The sequence below is a fragment of the Zingiber officinale genome, chromosome 10A (assembly GCF_018446385.1).
Source record: "Zingiber officinale cultivar Zhangliang chromosome 10A, Zo_v1.1, whole genome shotgun sequence".
Classification (NCBI taxonomy): Eukaryota; Viridiplantae; Streptophyta; class Magnoliopsida; order Zingiberales; family Zingiberaceae; genus Zingiber; species Zingiber officinale.
Window position 1 is genome coordinate 76,784,290 of NC_056004.1, and position 20,605 is coordinate 76,804,894.

Below are 20,605 nucleotides of genomic sequence, written 5' to 3' on the forward strand. Positions count from 1 at the left end.
AACTCAAGTTCATCAATAATAACTCATACCACTAAAGAGTTATTATTGAACTACTTCACCAATCCCATATTATATTATGGACTCCTTCTTATCATGAGTGTGTTAATCTCCCTGTGTTTAAGATATCGAATGTCCATTAATTAAATGAGTTACTGACAACTCACTTAATTAACATCTAGCTCCAAGAGTAGTACCACTCAACTTCATTGTCATGTCGGAACTAAGTCTACCTATAGGGTTTACATGACAATCCTTATGAGCTCCTCAAGGAGGCATCATCATCCTAATAAATAGGACACAGTTTTCTTCTATAATCAACAACACACCATATAAATAATATTATTTCCCAACTTATCGGGCCTATTGATTTAACGAATAAATCTCACCCTTTGATAAATTAAAGAAATAAATACTAAGTACATATGCTTGTTATTATATCGGGATTAAGAGTACGCACATCTATAATAACAGAGATTCTGTTCTTTTATGCAGTCAGTATAAAAGGAACAACCTTAAATGGTCCTGCTCTATACACACATAGTGTACTAGTGTAATTTTATAGTCAAGATAAATTAGTACCAAATCACACTACAACCATTCCAATGGTTTGTCCCAATCCATCTTGGTTGTGAGCTTCTATTTATAATTTATAAGGAAATGATAACATGATTTTATGTGTGACATCACACACTATGTTATCTACAATATAAATTAAATGGATAACTACATTTAACTAAATGCAAACATTTGACAAATGTGATTCTCATTTCAAAATAAATATTTATACAAAAAGCTAGGCTTTTAATATATATTCTAACATGTGGATCCACACGGCCATGTCATGCTCCTCCTCTAGTGAAGCTACACGAGCTGTCTGCACCAGACGACCAAAGTCATTTTCCTCCTTGCTTCTTTGGCATGGCCATGTGGCTCATATGGCCAATGCTATCTTCCTTCGCTTGTTGACTAGATCGACCACGAACATCATTTCCTCTCCAAATTCGACTCTTGTAAATAGAAAATACACAAGAGCAGATCTCTGAATAAAGAAGAGTAATTATGCTGAAAAAAAATAAAGAGTATGAAAGTGCATAGACAAAGCATGCGTAAAATATATGAATGTGCTTCAAAACTTGCTAAGTAAGTGTATATAATCTACGCACATCAATATGGTATGATTAATGATAAGTTATACAAATCTTTTTTCTTTATTTTTAGGGACATGATCTAGAGAATACTGCTTTAGCCATGTTCCATCTATAGCAGTTACAAAGACACTATATGAGATATGGACTGGAAAGAGTCCCAAAATGTCTTTTATGAAAATTTAGAATTGTGAGGCTTATGTTAGATGTCAAGTCTTAGAAAAACTAGAACCCAAATATGAAAAGTACTACTTTGTAGGATATCCCAAAGAAATAAAGGGATATTACTTTTACAATCCTACACAAGGCAAATTGTTTGTTGCTAGAAATAGTATTTTTCTAAAAAGAGAAATTATTTATAGAGGAACTAGTGGGAGAAAAGTAGATCTTGAAAAATTTGAGATACACAAATTAGCACTAATACTTTGATAAAACTTGAATAAGTGCCACAATATGTTGTTGATCATGAACTTATTGCACCATAAGAAATTATGGAACAACAACCTGTTCAAGTAGAACAAGTTCTATGTAGATTTAATAGGACACATCGTCAATCTGAGAAATATTCTCTTCTCTTGTCTGACCATAGTGATGTAATGCTTGTTGATCTAAACAAGCCTATATCCTATCAGAAATCTATAATAAGCCCATATTCTTAGAAATGACTAAAGGTCATGAGATCTGGAATGAAATCTATATATACCAACCAAGTATGAATTCTGGTTGACCCACTTGGAGGGATAAATCTCATTGAGTGCAAATAGATTTTTAAAAAGAAAACTGACACGGATAATAATGTACATACTTTTAAAGGGTGACTAGTAGTTAAAGGATTCAAGTAAATTCATGGTATAAAATATGATGAAACATTTTCAACAATTACAATGCTTAAATGCATTCAGATCTTGCTTACTACTATAGCTTACTATGATTATAAACTCTGGTAAATAGATGTAAAAATTGTATTCCTTAATGGGAATCTACTCAAGGATGTATACATGACTCAACTTGAGAGTTTTACTAATCCAAAGAATGATAGAAAGTTATATAAGTTGCATAAGTCCATTTATGGATTAAAGTAAGCTTCTAAAAGCTAGAATCTTCGATTCAACGATGCGATCAAAGAGTTTGGTTTCATTAAGAATGAAGATGAACCTTGTGACTACAAAAAAACTAGTTGGAGCATAGTCATCTTTCTCATTTTATATGTGCATGACATACTTATCATTGAAAATGATGTCCCTACCCTATAGTTGTAAAGACATGGCTTGAAAATTATTTCTCAATGAAAGCTTTAGGTAAAGTTACCTATATTTTAGGCATTAATATATATAGAGATAGATTTAAGATATTGCTTAGCCTGAGTCAGAGCACATATATTGACAAAGTGTTTAATCATTTTACCATGTAGAATTCTAAAAGAGGATTCTTGCTAATGTCACATGGAGTGAGTCTTTCTAAGGCTTAATGCCCCTCTTCTAAAGAGGAGATGAATCACATGGATAAAGTTCCTTGTGCAACTGCTATTAAATCTATCACGTATACCATGTTATGTACTCATCCTAATGTCTCATATGCATTAAGCATGATAGTTGATACTAGTCAGATCTGGGTGAAAGTCACTAGACAATAGTAAAGAATATTCTTAAGTACTTGAAAAAAACTTAAGATGATTTCTTGATATATAGAGGAGATTAGGAGCTCATTATAAAGGGTTACAATGATGTCAGCTTCCAAACTGATGAAGATGATTCAAGATCAAAGTCAAGGTATGTATTTTGCTTAAATGGTGGTGTTGTGAGCTGAAAGAGTTCAAAGTAAGACACAATTGCTAATTCTACCATAGAAGTTGAGTATATTGCTACTTTTAATATAGCAAAAGAGGTTGTTTGGATCAGAAAGTTTATTATAGAACTTGGTGTAGTTCTTAGCATAGCTAATTCAATAGGCCTCTATTGTGATAACAACGGGGCTATTGTGCAGGCTAAGGAATCCAGGTCTTATCAGTGATCCAAACACATACTTCAATGGTTCTATCTCATTTGAGAGATTATCGATAGAGGATATGCCAAAATATGTAGAGTACCGACAGATGATAATATTGCAAACCCATTGACCAAGGTTTTAGCATAGAAGAAACATGATTATCACACTAGGTCACTAGATATTAGATACTTCAGTGATTGACTCTAATACTAATGGGAGATTGTTAACTCTAAGAGTTAATCATGAGATAATTGATATGAGACTATTATATCATATTTTAATAAAAGATAATATTTTGTATTAATTATATTTTTTTATATCTATGCAAATTTGAATAAATATAATAATGCCTTAGAATGTAGGTTTTGTATTATAGCATATTAATTAGATGAATTGAGTGTGAGAGGATCTAGATATATATAGAATACTACTCTTAATTGTTCATAGTCAAGTATTAATTTATAAGAGCAATATTAATACATTGAGATTGATATATAGGTTAACTGATAGCTTAATTTCACAAGTTATAGATATAAGATATCAAGTTAACACATAAGTGTTGGTGTGGGAAGCATCCGACGATCAAATCTAAGTTTTGATAATGGCAAAGGATTCAAAGTTAAGGTAATGTTGTGATCTAACAAGTCTGTTAAGTGTTTCAGGAAAAGTCCTAGCTGTGGTTAGGCAAGTGAAAACCCTAGGGGGTGGTAAACCTAGGTTATAGGGGGTGGTAACCCTATGCGGAAAGTCTTGGTGGGTCGAGTGCTTCAGGCAAAAGTCCTAGGGGGGTAACCCTAGGTGAAAAGTTCTGGTGTCGCGAACCAGGTGAAAGACTGGACCAGCCGGGAAGCGGACGTCCAACAGAAAGTCCAGAAGCATCGAGCACCGAACAAAAGTCCAGTCGATCTGGAGGATCGCACTGGCATCAGGTAAATCTCCTGAGTGGAGTAGGTGAGGACGCATTCCCCGTAAAGGGAACAGTAAGCGTCGAGTCGACCTAGGGTTTCCGGTCAGAAACCCAAATCCAGACTCGGACAGTCTGATGATTGTCGCTCACTTATATTATTATGTTTTATGTGCTAACTTTGTGCTGCAGGGTATATTTGGGGTTTAATGTATCTTGCAGGGACCAAAGTACAAAGAATAGCCTCGGATGAACAGTACCGAGGCGCCTCCATGGAGCTTGGAGGCGCCTCGGGTGCGAGCCGAAGCCAGCTGTCCAGAAGGGTTGGAGGTGCCTTGAAGGAAGCTCAAGGCGCCTTGAACAGGTGGTTTAAGGTGCCTTGGACAGTGATGAAGGCGCCTCGAGATGGATAAAAGGTAGTGGTCAAAGCTTCATCGCAGAATCATTTTCGGGATAAAACTTAGGGATTCAAGGCGCCTTGGAGCCTGATGGAGGCGCCTTGAACACCCTTTATAAGAGGGTCTCGACCAACAGCTCTGATACCAATTGTTGGATCGAGAAGCGCTAGAGGGGGGTGAATAGCACTCGTGGCTATTTCGTTCGATTCATAATCGTAAATCGTACGAAGAGTTTAACAGAGTAATAAATGCAGCGAGACAGTTATGCCCTGAGTCATCGGTTGGACATTGATATAGCCTTACACATGTTCCAGAACATTATCTCAGCATCTAGTACAGTCACATCCTGTATAGTGCATATGCCCTACTGCCAAATTTTGACTTCCATCTTTTCGACCATCGAGGGCATAGATGTGACCAGAGGGGCAGTTATCCCTTTAACCATATACGACGAACTAGGATCACGCAGTTGTAGACTAGCCCATGTTGAGGTCAACGCTGATGGAGTTCTAGCCTGGACAGGTCGACCACAGCCAGCCGCTGCCCCTATCGCTCCAGAGGCCGAGGATATACCAGGCGAGGGAGAGGAGTGGGCCAACTTCTTAGCCGAGGATTTTTTCACGGATCCTTCTTCCTCTGTCGACCCTCCACATCAGCCGCGCCTTCATCTTCAGCACCACTTTCTGTCGAGGACAGACTCACTCGGCTCGAGATCCAGTCCTCTCAAACGCGACGAGCTGTGCTAGATAGCCATCGCTTTCTTCGATCTATGCGATCCGAGATGGCTGCTGGGTTCGCCTCTCTCCGAGACGAGATCCGACGCCAGGGACAGCCTCAGCCTGCACCCGAGCAGCCCCTAGCACCACCCCCAACCGATGATCCCTTAGTTGTCGATCCTCCAACTGACGATCCCCCTGCTTGACACTCTATCTTTTTAGATTATCTGGATATGTCACTCACTCTTTTGCTTGTATATTAGATCTGGATCTAGATTATCGTACTCTTGGATTTGATTATCTTATATTTTGCTGATTTATGCTTTAATTCAGCACTTATTTGTCAACTTTCAAAATTGTGAGTATAATTTCAAAACTGCTTTTAAAATTGTTTTGAAAATCCTAAGGCAAATATATTTTTCAAAATTCCCTTTTCTTAGAATTTTCAAAAATTGGACTTAGTTTAGGCTCTACCCTAGAAATCTTGCTCCCCTAGATTTAAGCCAGAGCATCTCACAAACACCTAGGCATACCTTGCTTGTGTTTGAAATACATAGAACGACGTGAGATGCATAGGGTACAGCCTGGACTCAAGAATACTTATTTCTGTGCATCAATATGAGTCTGGGCGTTAAATACTTTATTAACAGTAATCAAGTCAAGTCTTCCAGCCTTAGTCAAATCTAACTGAACTAAATGACTTAACTTGACTAACCAAGTGAAAGTTGCTGCCCTCTAGGCAATCAGCAAGTAGCTAAAGGTTAGACAGTTGGTGGAGGAAATGGAAATATTAAGATTAAGCATGCTTGTACTTTAGGGCTCTGATACATGATCAAAACCAATTAGATAATTTGATTGCTATTTAACTTGACTCATGCTTGGACTTAAGGACCAACTGAATAAATAACCTAAATTAAATTTTTAGCTACTCTCTCTTCATCCTAAAAATTAACAAGTTCTTACTCCTAATTTTTCAAAAATAAGTATTATTTTTTTCAAAATTAAGCTAAGTACCTTTTAAACTGAAAACTACATTTTCAAAATTCAATGTTTGCAAAAGGCTTAGCTAAGTGGTTCATATAGCAACTTTCAAACTTTCTCAAACTTAGCTAAAAGTATTAAAATGCATATTTCTTTACTTGCAAAATTTAACTCATGGTTTTCAAAAAATTTCTGCTAAGACTTCAAATTTTTTTCCAAAATTTGCCTCCAAAAATTCTTTAAAATCTAGCTAAGTTTTTCAAAATTTAGTTAAGTATTTTTTTTCTAAAAAACAACTAAGTGGCTAAAGTCATCCTTCGAAGTCGACCATAAATTAGCCTTTTAAACTTAGGTGAAAAATATTCCATTTAAGTCCTCTTTCTCCCTTAGCTAACAATTTTCTTTCAGTAAAATTTTATTATAAGCTAAGTCTGTTTTTTCTAAATACTTAAAACTTGCTTTCAACTGGCTTATTTTTTGATAAATGGCAAAGGGGGAGAGTAGGGAAATTCAAACGTAAAAAATCTGATTCACAAAGAAAGCCTTGTATTAAGGGGGGGGGGGGCTTCACAAAGTTTAAGTGTTAGCTTAAGTTATGCTGGTATTTGAATTTATATACTTAAGCTTGCTCACTTAAAACCTTTTAAATATATTTATGCATTTGTTTTACTTAACTTTGAATTTGGGTTGCCATAATCAAAAAGGGGGAGATTGTTGGTGCGGGAAGTATCCGACGATCAAACCTAAGTTTTGATAATGACAAAGGATTCAAAGTTAAGGTAATGTTGTGATCTAACAAGTCTGTTAAGTGTTTCAGGAAAAGTCCTAGCTGTGGTTAGGCAAGTGAAAACCCTAGGGGGTGGTAACCCTAGGTCATAGGGGGTGGTAACCCTATGCGGAAAGTCTTGGTGGGTCGAGTGCTTCAGGCAAAAGTCCTGGGGGGGTAACCCTAGGTGGAAAGTCCTGGTGTCGCGAACCAGGTGAAAGACTGGACCAGCCGGGAAGCGGACGTCCAGCAGAAAGTCCGGAAGCATCAAGCACCGAGCAAAAGTCCAGTCGATCTAGAGGATCGCATTGGAATCAGGTAAATCTCCTGAGTGGAGTAGGTGAGGACGTGTTCCCCGTAGAGGGAACAGTAGGCGTCTAGTCGATCTAGGGTTTCCGGTCGGAACCCCGAAGTCAGACTCGGATAGTCCGATGATTGTCGTTCACTTATATTATTATGTTTTATGTGCTAACTTTGTGCTGCAGGGTATATTTGGGATTAATGTATCTTGCAGGGACCAAAGTGCAAAGAATAGCCTCGGATGAACAGTACCGAGGTGCTTCCATGGAGCTTGGAGGCGCCTCGGGTGCGAGCCGAAGCCAGCTGTCCAGAAGGGTTGGAGGCGCCTTGAAGGAAGCTCAAGGCGCCTTGAACAGGTGGTTTAAGGTGCCTTGGACAGTGATGAAGGCGCCTCGAGATGGATAAAAGGCAGCGGTCAAAGCTTCATCGCAGAATCATTTCTGGGATAAAACTTAGGGATTCAAGGCGCCTTGGAGCCTGATAGAGGCGCCTTGAACACCCTTTATAAGAGGGTCTCGACTAGCAGCTCTGAACAATAAAGTACCAAGCGATCCATCTACAACGTGCTGCTAACGAAAGGCTCCAGATAAGCTGCGACAAGTTTCCGACAACCCGACGCTCTGATTTCTGTAAATTTTGTTGTCGGTATCGCTTAGATTTTCTGTACTCATTTCATACTTGTACTATTGACGATTCTATAGTTGTTGCCCACTGAAAGCGGTCAACGACCGCGGGCCTTCGAGTAGGAGTCGAACTAGACTACGAACGAAGTAAACACCTTGCGTCTTTCTGTGTGCTTTTAATTTCCGCTGCATTTATTACTCTGTTAAACTCTTCGTACGATTTACGATTACGAATCGAACGAAATAGCCACGAGTGCTATTCACCCCCCTCTAGCGCTTCTCGATCCAACAATAAGTATATATTAGAAAATATATACTGAACTAACTCGACATGAGAATGTTTCGTGAAGTGTTATATAAGTGTCATAAATTACTATATGAGTGTCATAAACATTCTCATAGTGACTATTTGTATAGATAGTCCTTTAACCTAAAGTCACTACGGTTCCTTATATAAGGAGTTGTGTACTTTAGTATCGACAAATATCACCTGTAACAAGGTCGATTATAAAGTCATTCACTGGGTATGCAATGAGTTATGTGGAAGGATGTGAGTAATATAAATAGGATTTGTCTCTTTCATATAACAGAAGTGATATCTGTGGATCCCTTGATTAAGTAAGACTACTAAAATGCATGGTCATGCTCAAATAAGTTAATATGAGATATTAAGCTTATTTAGTTAAGTAAGTTTACTTAGAGATCAAGAAATACATAGATTGATGAGAGGATAACATAATTTATGCCTCGTAAATCAATCTAGATATGATGGACAAAAGGGCTAAGTTATACAATAAAATAATCATACATAGATTAGGTCGGATCCATGACATTCTTGTCACTTGGGAAACAATAATATATTGGTAGATGTCACTCATTGTTTGTCTTTAAAATGTGATTTTAGAGTCACTACTAAAGTTACGAAAACCTATTGCATCACAACAAAGAGCACATCAATTTTGGAGTTTGTTTATTTTAGTATGACTAAAATAAAGTTGGTCTAAGTTTTAAGTCCGAACTTAGTTTTAGATTTTAAGCTTGTTATATTAATGGTAGCCCTTTATTTGAGGAATGGATTGTTAGAAATACAATCAAAATTCTAAATTAATCTAATTGAATTATATTGGATTATTGGGTTAATCTAATTAGATCTTAAACTTATTAGATTAATGGTTAATCTAATATTTATTTAGGTTTTTCAAATAAACCAAACCAAATGAAGCTCATGTTATTGGATAATATTTGACCATGCTATTAGATAAATCTTATTAGATAAGACTTGACCACGTTTTACAAAACTTATTAGATAAGATTTGGTGATGACGAATATATCTTATCTAATAAGATAACCCTAAAAGTTTATTTTAATATGACTAAAATAAAGTTGGTCTAAGTTTTAAGTCTGAACTTAGCTTTAGATTTTAAACTTGTTATATTAATGGTGGTCCTTTATTTAAATGGTGGATTGTTGAAAATACAATCAAAATTCTAAATTAATCTAATTGAATTATATTGGATTATTGGGTTAATCTAATTAGATCTTAAAGTTATTAGATTAATGGTTAATTTAATATTTATTTAGGTTTTTCAAATAAACCAAACCAAATGAAGCTCATGTTATTGGATAATATTTGACCATGTTATTAGATAAATTTTATTAGATAAGATTTGACCACGTTTTACAAAATCCTATTAGATAAAATATGGTGATGACAAATATATCTTATCTAATAAGATAACCCTATAGTGCTATATATATATAGCACTATAAGCATGATATATCATCCAATTGTGCTCATGAGATGGATGACGACAATACTTGCATGAATATCGCTTGAGACATGAACGTACTGATCATACTGAGATCAATCAGGCTCTCCAGATATATAAAATAGTTTTATGCATCAAGAGGTAACATTATTTTCAAACCAACGACGTAATATGAATTTGCATGGATTTTTGATGGATTTCTTTTCTGTAATATTTTATTTAATTTGAAATATTTAATTTTGATATTTAATTTAATTTTAATATTTTATTTTGCTATGGAACCCAACAGTATAGTTCAAATTCGTCCACTAGCATCTCAAGACTTTCCTTACACTAAACTAATTTTCATGTCATTCGACAAGTAATATTCTATTCAATATCCATTTTTCCAAAACGCGAAGTTAGTGCTATAAAAAAAGTGATCTCACAATATTATAACCCTCTTGCAAAGCAAGTACTCCTTTGATTAGTCATTCAAAAGTGGCCAAGCCCTAATATCATTTGTGGAATCAAGAGTTTCTAAAGGAGGTGAATAGTTAATCATTTTAATTTTGTACTTATTTCTACAATCAAAATTAATATAGTGGATACATGAAAATGAACAAAATAAAATTAAGCGATCGACACACACCAACAAAGTTGTTTAATGTGGTTGAACAACCTAGCTCCTACTCCACAACTTATAATCCATTAATAGATCATCATTTGAAACAAGTCCTTAAAGACTTTATAAATATCCATCATTGATAATCATAAAAAAAAAAATTGATGAAGACTTTGAGAGCATATCTTAATATATCATAGTTTTCTATTTTTTCACTTGACGAAAAGTCCTTTCAAAAGCATCAAGGAGTTTTGGGATAAATTTATAGAGTTAGGAGCTTTGGGATAAATTTATAGGGCTTTATGCGCGTACATAGATTCTAGAAGTGCAAAATGAAATTTACTTTTTAATAAAATTTAAAATTTCACGATGAGAATGAAAATTTGAGTCAAATGCGTCGAAGTTTGGAAAGCCATTATTGCCTTTGCATTGGCTTCACTCTTCATCTTCATTTTAGGAAAGCCATTATTGCCTTTGCATTGGCTTCACTCTTCATCTTCATTTTAGGAATCCAATCACGGGGAGTATAGTCCAAATTCGTCCACTAACATCTCAAAACCTTTCGACTCTCCTTACAAGACTTACCTGTGTCGTGGGACTCCACATCTCCAGGACTAATCATACTTCCAAGTCTTCCACGACTAGAAACTCCTCACCTCCAAGACTTTATCACTTTATCTAGCATCTAATCTCCCTAAGCTGCTTAGACATCATACTCCCGAACCCTGACCTTGTTGGTTCCATGTGTCAACTATCTAACACTCTAACTTACTTGGACTTTCTCATACTAAGCATCTAGTCCTCATCAACCTATTTGGCCTTTCACTAATCCTTACTTGGACTTCTATTATTACATTTGCAATACATGCCAATTTCTAAAAAATAAAAAACAGAGCAAATATATTGAAACATGTGGAATGAGGCTGTAGGACAGCATGTGCTCTATTGGTGCAAATAATTGTACCCACTGGTGTCTTTTCTCTGTTTAAATCCAACAAGCAAAAAATGAAGTCATCAACAAGGGCAAAAGCTTGCTGGAAGGGTTTTGCCAAACTTATTTTCATTTCAAACAGCAACAAAACTAATGCCAGTGGTATTCTATCATTGAACTTCATCATAAATAGTGCAAACAAAGCAATCCAATTGGGCTTCAGCACAAAGTTGCAATCTTTATCCTAAACATGAATTCTTGAGAGCCAGTGGCTTGCTTCTAACTTGCAAAAGGATTTACAAGGGTTTCCATCAAACCGGAAGAGTGGGTTTCCACATTTTGAGCATCTTGTTGAGTTCCTACATTTGTTGGGTGACACAAGTTTTGAGCCTCAGTTTCAGTCCTGAGATGGCGAGGCAGATGACTTGCAGATGGGGCACCAATTCTTCTGCCGGAGCCAATGCTGGATGCAAGCTACATGATACTGATGCTCGCACCACAATCTGCCTACCTCATCTCCAATTATGTATTCCTCCTGTGGGAAAAAGAATTACAACCAATGGTAGTTACAACTATTGGGAGTCAGCTAGGTGAAAATTCGAGAGTACACACTCATTCCTGGACACAATAATTTACATTTTTTGCATTAACTTTACAAATATACAATTTTATACCTCATTTAACTTAAAATTTTAAAAGTAGCTGACAAACTGAAATGAACCATTAAATAAGTTTTAAAATATTATCAGCTTTACTAATTTATGTTTAAATTAATAAGGAACATATAGCAAATAATGAAGTACCTGACATATGCAGCACTTGGCGTCATCGTTATCGCTACCATGAACACTTGTTCCAGGAACAAGGTAGGCATTTGGATATATGCTTTTCTTCAGACATTTTGACAATTGATCTTCATTAAGGGCTGTGCTGACATTACCCATTTTCTCCTCCAAGGCTAACAGTTCCTATTTTCCAGGCATAGTACATGCAATAGATGAGAGATGAAATTCACGAATTCATAGTCGAACAAGGGTTTGTTAGTTCCTATAAGGATCTTAAATGCATTTTCTATGAATGCAGGGTAAAGTGCATCATGGAGATGTTTCTAAAATTTTCTGCAAGACGCTGTCTGGGGGCAGATTCTATGAATCTTCTTCTATATTGGATGCCCTCAAATAGATACTTCCTATCAACCTTCACACAGAAGGTTATTTTTCATGGGAAATACAGAATTTAAATTTCAATTGCTAGTTAAATAGGATGACAAACAAATGAGAAGACTATCTCGATTTTTCAACAAGCATGATGATACAGCAAAAATTATTGGGTAAGCAAGGATCTGATATTGAATAGTTAAATGGGATCTTGAGACAGGTTACCTCGTAGGACATATTATCAATATTCATTCTCATGTCTCTGTGTCGGTCATGGAACCTTATTGCTCCTAACAGTAAATTGGACTGGAGAACCAATAATTGCTGCAAGAATATAAGCCTTGTTCAGTTACTTATTTCATAATTGTGGCCTGAAAAACAGATATGGTTACCTCATAAGTTAAATCCCTCTCCTGTTCGATCTGCTCCAGTGCCAATAAAATCTGTGCACATAGTAGAGTAAACTTCAGATTTCTGAAACTTCCATTTTAAAGGATTAGAGACAATAAATTAGTAAAATAATATGGTTGAATCAAGATTCTCCATTCAGGTCAATTGAAAATCTTAATTCCTTCTATCATGTAGTGGTTAAGGTAAAGGAGGATACCTCTGCGACACCTTCCAAACTAAAGTGTCGGTAGCCCAGTTGATTGCCCAAAGAAACATGGGTGATATGTGTGCCACCTTCAGAATGGGAAGCTTCCCTACTTTGTGTGGCATGACTTCTTGAACTAGGTTGTCCAGACGCATTACTGAAACCATCTGGAAAATCTATAGAAAATGCTCCTGAATTTTCCTGTAATAGGTCTGATACAGAAGCTCTACTCTGCTGAACGTGGGTAGCAACAGACTCTCTTGGTATGTATGTGCAGCCACTCTCTTCTACACTTGCCTGAGAAGTTCTTCGAGTTCTTACTGAAAATGCACGATCACAAGTGGTAATTCGATTTCTGGTGCTTCTTGAAACTGGATCACTCATGATTCTGGGAACTGAAATACTTGGGACTGAAGTCTCTGTAGTTGAAATCCTCCTATTGGCAGCGGAACTTTCTCCCTTAGATGGTTTCTTCCCCATCACGTCAACCCTCCTAGAACTAGATGAAACAGAGGAAGGACAGTCTGAAGGAAAAACATCTGTTGACGATGTGGAACTTAGACCTTTAAGACCACACCTTGGGACCCCAGTATTAAGGCAGTGTGAAAAAGATTTATTAGTTTGGGCGATTTTTCTAGATGCAAAAGTAGTGCGAGGGCCAAACGAACTTGTGGAAGCTTCCTGGTTACCTGATACTAGTCGCCTACTGATCTGCTTATGCACCTTTGAACTTGACATGATACTGCAGTTACTGGATGGCTCGTGGATGTCTGTAGATAAGCCTTTCAGAACTGCACATTGAAGACTCTTACTCACTTTGGGTTCAGACTCTGTGACTTCTTTTACTCCATTAGAATATAGATTGTCCACCAGGACCTCTTCATTGTTGTTATTGATATCATCAATTTTCTGTCGATGGCTACTTTCTGCAACAGTGATTTCCTGTAGATGTGCTTGGTTCGGTTGTTTCTGAAAGAATCTACGGGTACTAGAAACTAAGAATGGTTTGGATGAGCTCCCAGTTATTGCTTTGCCACTAATGGCGTGAAAAGAAGCTTTCACATGATTAGGCTTCTCAGGGATCTCACTGCAGGAACCTACACTCGAACAAACTCTACTGATGCAGCCAGCCCTACTACAGTTCTGGGATTTACTATCTTCTGGGTTGTTATCCCTGAAAACAATGCCAGCTCCTCTTCTGAATCCTTTGACTACTCTTTTTCCCACACTTTCATCCATCTCCATGCGGTTGGAATCAAACTGTGAACTTTAACACTCCAGGAAAGTTTCTGCATATCCAGTTTTACGACGTAAGAATTAGGACATATATGATATAATGGAAGTTTAAAAGCAAGTAAAAAGAAAATGATAGCTATAAGCAATTGTCTCAGGAAATTCCTAGGCTGGAAATTCACCCAAAAGAGATTTAACAGCAACCACCAAGAGGATGAACCCACATCACGTATGCATGCATATATTCAACTGAGTAATCAACAACCAGAGCGATCAAGTTGTACAAATGAAATTGTGCACAGGACATGAAAAACAACACAAAGAAACCCTATATATTCATGCAGCATAAATTTTTGATATGCTACTTAACAAGGAATCAGTGTTTATTCTAAATTTCCCATCTTACAATGATGTAGCCATCTTCTTTCACCAATAGTGGGTGATAAACACATACCCTTCTAATACAAACTTCTATGCCCATTATCTCATTAAGAATTCTTACCTAAGATCTTGTTAGTCCAAGTTTCCACTTTCCCTACTGGTTATGAATTGCATATCTATGACAACAAGGAGGAATGAAATGTTAGAATACTCAACATTTAAGAGTGATTTAGCAAATCACTCTAATTTCAAAAGATTGATTTGTTTCCCTTACAGAAAAAGCTTTATTTCGCTGATTTGTTTTCCTTTTAGTTGATTCTTTTTTTCCATGTTCCATTTTTTTATTGCTTTTGGTAATTAGATTGTGGTTTGTGTGCCTAATTTTTAGGATCAATTATTTCTTCTTTTTTTCTTTGTAGGCAAATTATTGGAATAAAAATGTGTATGAAGGTTCCTTTTAATCAATTCTAGCATACTCATTTGCTCAAAAATTCGTCTTCATCTCTCTTTTACCTTTTACATTTCTATTCTTTAAATATGAGTTCTAAGAGCAACTTGGATAAGGATATGACTTCATCTAGTACATCCAAACGAGTCAGTTTTTATGTAGTTGCATAAGCCTTGGGAGAAGCATCGCTCAAATCACAAGTCCCTTCAGTAATCCTAGTCCATCTTGTTGGCAATTTGAGGGAGGGGGAAACTTGGCTACATCACCGTGAGGTTCAGCGCCCAAGCACAAAAGACTGAATTAAATCAAATTGGGAGTTCAATAACTTTCTTATCATGGCATAGTTGATTAACTCAATGGAGCCACATATAAGTCATACCAATTTGTTCCTATTGGTGCAATCAGCCTTTAGGATTTTGATATTTGACAATGTACCTATGTCTGGTCAGATCTGACCAAGGATTAATCTCAGGACTTGATGTTTGGAAGTAAAAAAATCTAGTTAGGACCAGATGACTAGCAATGGAAGTCCTAACTGAAGGTTAGGTAAGGGAAAGTTCTAACGAGGTTATGCAGAAGAGAAGTGTACCGAGTGACTAGTCCTAACTAAGGTTAGGTAAAAGTAAGTTCAAGTAGTTCATTGACCAGATGTTTGGCAAAGGAAAGTCCTAACTGGAGGTTAGGTAGGTGAACAGTATACTGAGTAACTAGTACTAACTCAAGGTTAGAAAAGGAAGTCCTGGATTGGCCAGAAAGTCTTGGTAAATAGGGGACATCAGGCTAGAAGTCCTAGGGGTCGGAAGTTTAGATAGGTCGAGGATTGGAGATCTAGCGGAAAGTCCTAAGGGTCAAGATCAACTAGAGTAAAATTCTAAGTGGATCTGGAGCACTGAAGGCTTGGCAAGGTGAAATCCTAAGGTGTAGACCTTAGGTGGTAAAGTCTTGGAGGAATTTACCCTAAACTAAAGGCAAGCCTAGGTAGACTTATAGGATTAGGCTAAGTTGCTTGCTTATGTTTTGTATATCTATTTTGTAGGAACCTGAAGCTGAAAGCAAAACAGAGAGCAAACAAACGTAATCGGACACGGCTAGACTAAGTCCGAGGTGAACAGGACTTGACTCAGGTTGAACCAAACCCAAACCGATTCGATCAACTGAACTAGCAGTTTGGTAGACCGATCCCAAGGATTGGTAGACTGATTGTGTTCGATTGACCGAGTTCGAGTTCGGACTCGGATCGGTGACTTGGCTTGGTTCAGTTGACCGAAAAATTGATCCGGCCGACCAACTGGTTAGGTTGACTAGATTGCTAAGTTGTTAGAGATGTTGACATGACAGGTTGACATGGAAGCTGATGTGGAAAAAGATTAGATTCAACTTTATGATGTGGATGAGGATAAGGATAAGTCAGATGATATGGATAAAGATAAGGCTGGATCCAGATAAGAGTTAATCTAGATAAAGATCTAATCCCTATAAAAGGAGACGAAGGCTCTACGTTCAAGAACAACAATTCTCTACTCTTCGACTCTCCGACTCTACGCTCAAAAAAAGACAAGGCTCTGGTCATCCGACCGAGGAAGCACTAGGAGGAGTGTGATGCACTTAGGACTTCCGGACCGATCGACGACTAAGTTTGTTTGTATTCACAAGTTATACTTTAGTTCATTCTATTTGTTCTTGTGTTATTAATTTGAAAGTTGTTTCTCCACCTCCGAAAAAGTTCTGGAAAGAAGATCTAGTGGACGGGCGCCTTCCATACTTCGGCCTTGGACGTACTGATCTTGGGGTTGGGAACCAAGTAAATCCGCATGTCTCTTTTCGTTCTTTATTGTTTTTATTATATTCTGCAACGACTAACTCTGATAGATCGAAGGAATACTGAAACGAAAAGAAAGAAGACAAATCAATATTCACCTCCCCCCCTCCCCCGATCGCACAGAACAGATCCTACAATTTCTTCAAACTCCTAAAACAATCTGGGATCCAGTGAGGAAGAATTATTCAAATTTCGAAAATGACTCACAAATCTTCCAAATAAAAAATAAGCACAAGTATATAGCACCGAATATTATAATGCATTGCAGACACTTTGGCAGGAGCTGGAAATGCACTACGAGGTAGATTGACGTATTTAAAGGACAATATGCAGCTTAAAAGACAACTAGAAAAGGAACATTTATATGAGTTTCTAATTGGTCTCACTAGGCAAAAGACCCCTAATGGTGAACCCTTTGCAGAAGTGTGACGTAAAGCAAGTAGGCGCACATTAATCTCTAAGAATGAAATCTATGGGGCACTTCCACGAGATCTCTAAGAAAGACAAACCCATAAACAACATTGCATTTGTTCAAAAAATAGTGTCACCTATTAGAGATCAAAAATCCAATTTGCCTCTGAGGTGCTCTCATTGTAATAAATTTGATCATACCTAAGAAAGCGATTGGGACCACCATAGGAGAATATAGAGCCAATTCAAGGTTTTCCAATCAACTGTAGAGATTTGCTACTAGGGATAAGAGGACTTGGAGAAGTAAGAAACTAGTGGCTTGAAACAATGCAAAGGTAAATTTCAAGCACTTGCATATGAGATTGTGCGAGGATATGACTCAGGAGATTACGGGAAGAATTGAAGATCCCTAATGACTCTCCTAGAAGTGAAACATCATTTCATTAAGAAAAAAATGATAAAAGGATTGTCCGCATGATATACGTTTCAACCAAGGAACAGATTGTTTACTACTGACATCATTTGAAAATATGGTAAATAAGCTAGGAATAACAAACATTTCAATTCCATCATGAGGGGAGTGATTTAGCAAATCACTCATTTTTAGAAGGTTGATTTGTTAAAATCACTCTAATTTAAAATATCGATTTAATTTATTTTTGGCATTTGTTTTCCTCTCTAGCTAATTTTTCATGGTTATTATTTGTTTTTCTTGTTCTTTTTGGTAATTGACATATTGTGGCCTACATGCCTAATTTTTATGATCAATTATTTCTTTTTTTTTCTTTACAAGTAAAGTTGTATATATATGTGCCAAATTATTCTAATAAAAGTGTGTATTAAGATTTTTTTTAATCAATTTTAGAAAATTACCACCATACACCATATCTTTTTCAGGTAAACAAGACAACTGAGGGTAACAAATTGAAGGTCACCGTATATTAAGCACCTAGCAAACATTCAAGTAGGTCATGAGATATAAGCATAGATTATTATAAAGCATTTGAGGCCGCTGTGCCAATCTATAAATCATTTTCTGATGGAAATCAGTTATCAAACATCTTATCCTTCCCCTTTCATTGTATGCAGAGCATACACATTCATCCATCAAACATACAGAAATTTCATAACTTACATCAAGCTATGGTATCTATTCACAGGGCTAATGTCTATAGGATCTTAAGTTTGATTAATGAATCAATAAACCCAGAGCCATCATTGGTAGTAGAGAAACAACTGCAATTATTAGATCTATGGCAGGACACAATCAAGTTTATCACAACAGATAGCACTCTAGTATTTTACGGTCAAAATAAACTAATAAAACAACCGCCCCTATATCCAATTGTTTTTTTAATCAATATCTATCAAGAAGCACAACACTGAAATATCCATGGGGAAGTTATTTCAGAAACATTTCTAGAGATACAAACTTATTCTTTGTTCAACAATCAACAAGCATTATGTCATAATCAGCTGTTCAAAATTTAGCAGTGCAAGGAACCAACAAAATATGGATTAAAAAACTGATACGAAATGCAAATGCAATTTAGATGATCATGACAACATTAGCCAACAAGACTAAACAATCAAATGAGTAAGAGTAACTACTGGATTACATCAGTGGAGGAAGAATGAAGTTTGTCTGACAAACATGAGAGGAAACAAGGTGGGGTTAAAACTCATCAGTCCCTAGAGTGGAAAAGAAGCATCCAATACCTCATACATCTCAGCGATCTATTTACTTAAAAAACAATTATGACAATTCAAAATAACCTCAGAAATTTTCAATCACAATCCATGGATAAAGAGAAAGGAAGATCAATGGTCACAGTAACAATAGAAGTAGCAACAATGGAGAAGTTCTTATACCTCCCCCAACAAATCAAAAAGCTCAATAATTGAATCTTGAACTCAAATTAAAGATAGAAAGCCAGAGAGCTAATCCTTATGCAAGAGGAAGATTACTTGTTTTAGCTCATCTTGAACCAATTTAACTGCATCAACCAAGAAACAACCTATTTTGAAGAAAGTAGGGTAATCGTAGAGGAAAAGGCGATGAGCCCCTCGAACCTCCGCAAAGCAAGTTGCAAAGGTCCCGGGCGTCGATGAAATGCCGGAAATTTCGCACAAAAGGCTCCCTCGAAAGGAAAAAACATAACTTTCTTCACTATATCGTCGGCGGCGTACGCGAGACGCAAGATGAAAAACCACAAGCAATCACTTCGAAAAGGGAGATGGCTACAGTTAGAAGATTGACGAGAAACGAACTGAATTGTGGTGGAGGGCGAGATCCGAGGGCATTTAATTCCTCTACCTGGAGAAATCCCCCTCGTGGGATGGGGCAAACGAGGACGCGTCGATCGAAGAGGAGGAAACCACCGGATCGCCCGCCCACCGTTCGATCTTCGTCAAAAATCAAGTGGCCGGCAATTGACCTGCCGTCTGCGCGCCCGCGCTTTCGTGTCCGCGCACCGGACAAGCCGACGCCACCTGGACCTTCTGCTTGTATAATCAACGAAATAACGAAAACAAAAATCGATAAAAACAATTTACAAGATGGAAATCTTCGCCCTCCCTTTACCCTTTTCCTCCTCGCTCACTATTTTGTCCTCCCTTCCAAAAAAGAAAGAATCAGAAAATGATCGGCGTGCGGCTCATCCCCTGCTCGGCCGCCAAAAGGACAGATTCCAGCCTTCGGCCGACTCGCATGCGATTCGCGACTCACTCCTTTTGTAAAGGACGAATTCTGCAACTCACTCCTTTTGTAAAGGATGAAAGTTTCAATCTTGTGGATTAAATTCTCTTAATCTGTAACAAGCCGGATTGAGCGGCAGACAAGCGGGGGCTAATTAGATTCGCCGCAAATTTACCAAAATGACATCATCCAATGAACTTGAAGCGGCGTTTTTTTTGCGCTCTCTCTCTCCTTACAATTCGGCAGTGCTATTGGTTCAACAAGTCTACCAAAATTTAATCCAAAATTAGACTGAAAAAGGTTTAAAACAATTACTCCAGATGTAAAAATTTATTATTTTAATTTTAAAAATAGATATTACTCAAAAATTAAAATAGTATAATTTTAAAGGGATATACCTATAATAATATATACTAATCAATATTCTAATATTTTTTACTGCTTGTAGGTAACTTCATAAAATTATCAAAGTATATAAGTAAAGTAAAAAATCACAAAATTACATATACTATACCGATTTTACCTCTATTATTATTTCCAGTTGAATCAATATTTTTTTATCAGTCGAATCGATTTTTTAATCAGTTAATTTCGATTAAAATTAAATGATCAACCAATTTCAAAACCTAGAGATCTCGGAATTAAATGAAACCAATTCCTATGTGTTCATCTAGTTTTCATGATTATATTTATACTAGTAAACATCAATTTGATCTAATACATTGAGAGCAATAATTTT

General features: G+C 36.7%; 1 protein-coding gene across 5 annotated transcripts; it reads right to left on the reverse strand.

Annotated features, from left to right (window-relative positions):
* Nucleotides 1–11,270: 11,270 nt before the first annotated feature.
* On the reverse strand, nt 11,271–19,985 carry LOC122026393. Of its 5 annotated transcripts, XM_042585107.1 has the most exons (7): nt 19,753–19,984; nt 19,486–19,670; nt 12,889–14,165; nt 12,674–12,724; nt 12,507–12,605; nt 11,928–12,092; nt 11,271–11,659 (listed from the first exon to the last, which is right to left on the reverse strand). In XM_042585107.1, exons 3-7 carry the CDS (start codon nt 14,119–14,121, stop codon nt 11,522–11,524), a joined length of 1,686 nt encoding a protein of 561 aa, XP_042441041.1. In that variant the 5' UTR covers nt 14,122–14,165; nt 19,486–19,670; nt 19,753–19,984; the 3' UTR covers nt 11,271–11,521. The 5 variants fall into 5 exon arrangements, with proteins under 5 accessions (XP_042441041.1, XP_042441043.1, XP_042441039.1 ...); XM_042585109.1 differs by lacking the exon at nt 19,486–19,670 and having other exon boundaries at nt 19,753–19,985; XM_042585105.1 differs by lacking the exons at nt 19,486–19,670; nt 19,753–19,984 and adding an exon at nt 19,187–19,455.
* Between the last annotated feature and the right edge of the window lie 620 nt (nt 19,986–20,605).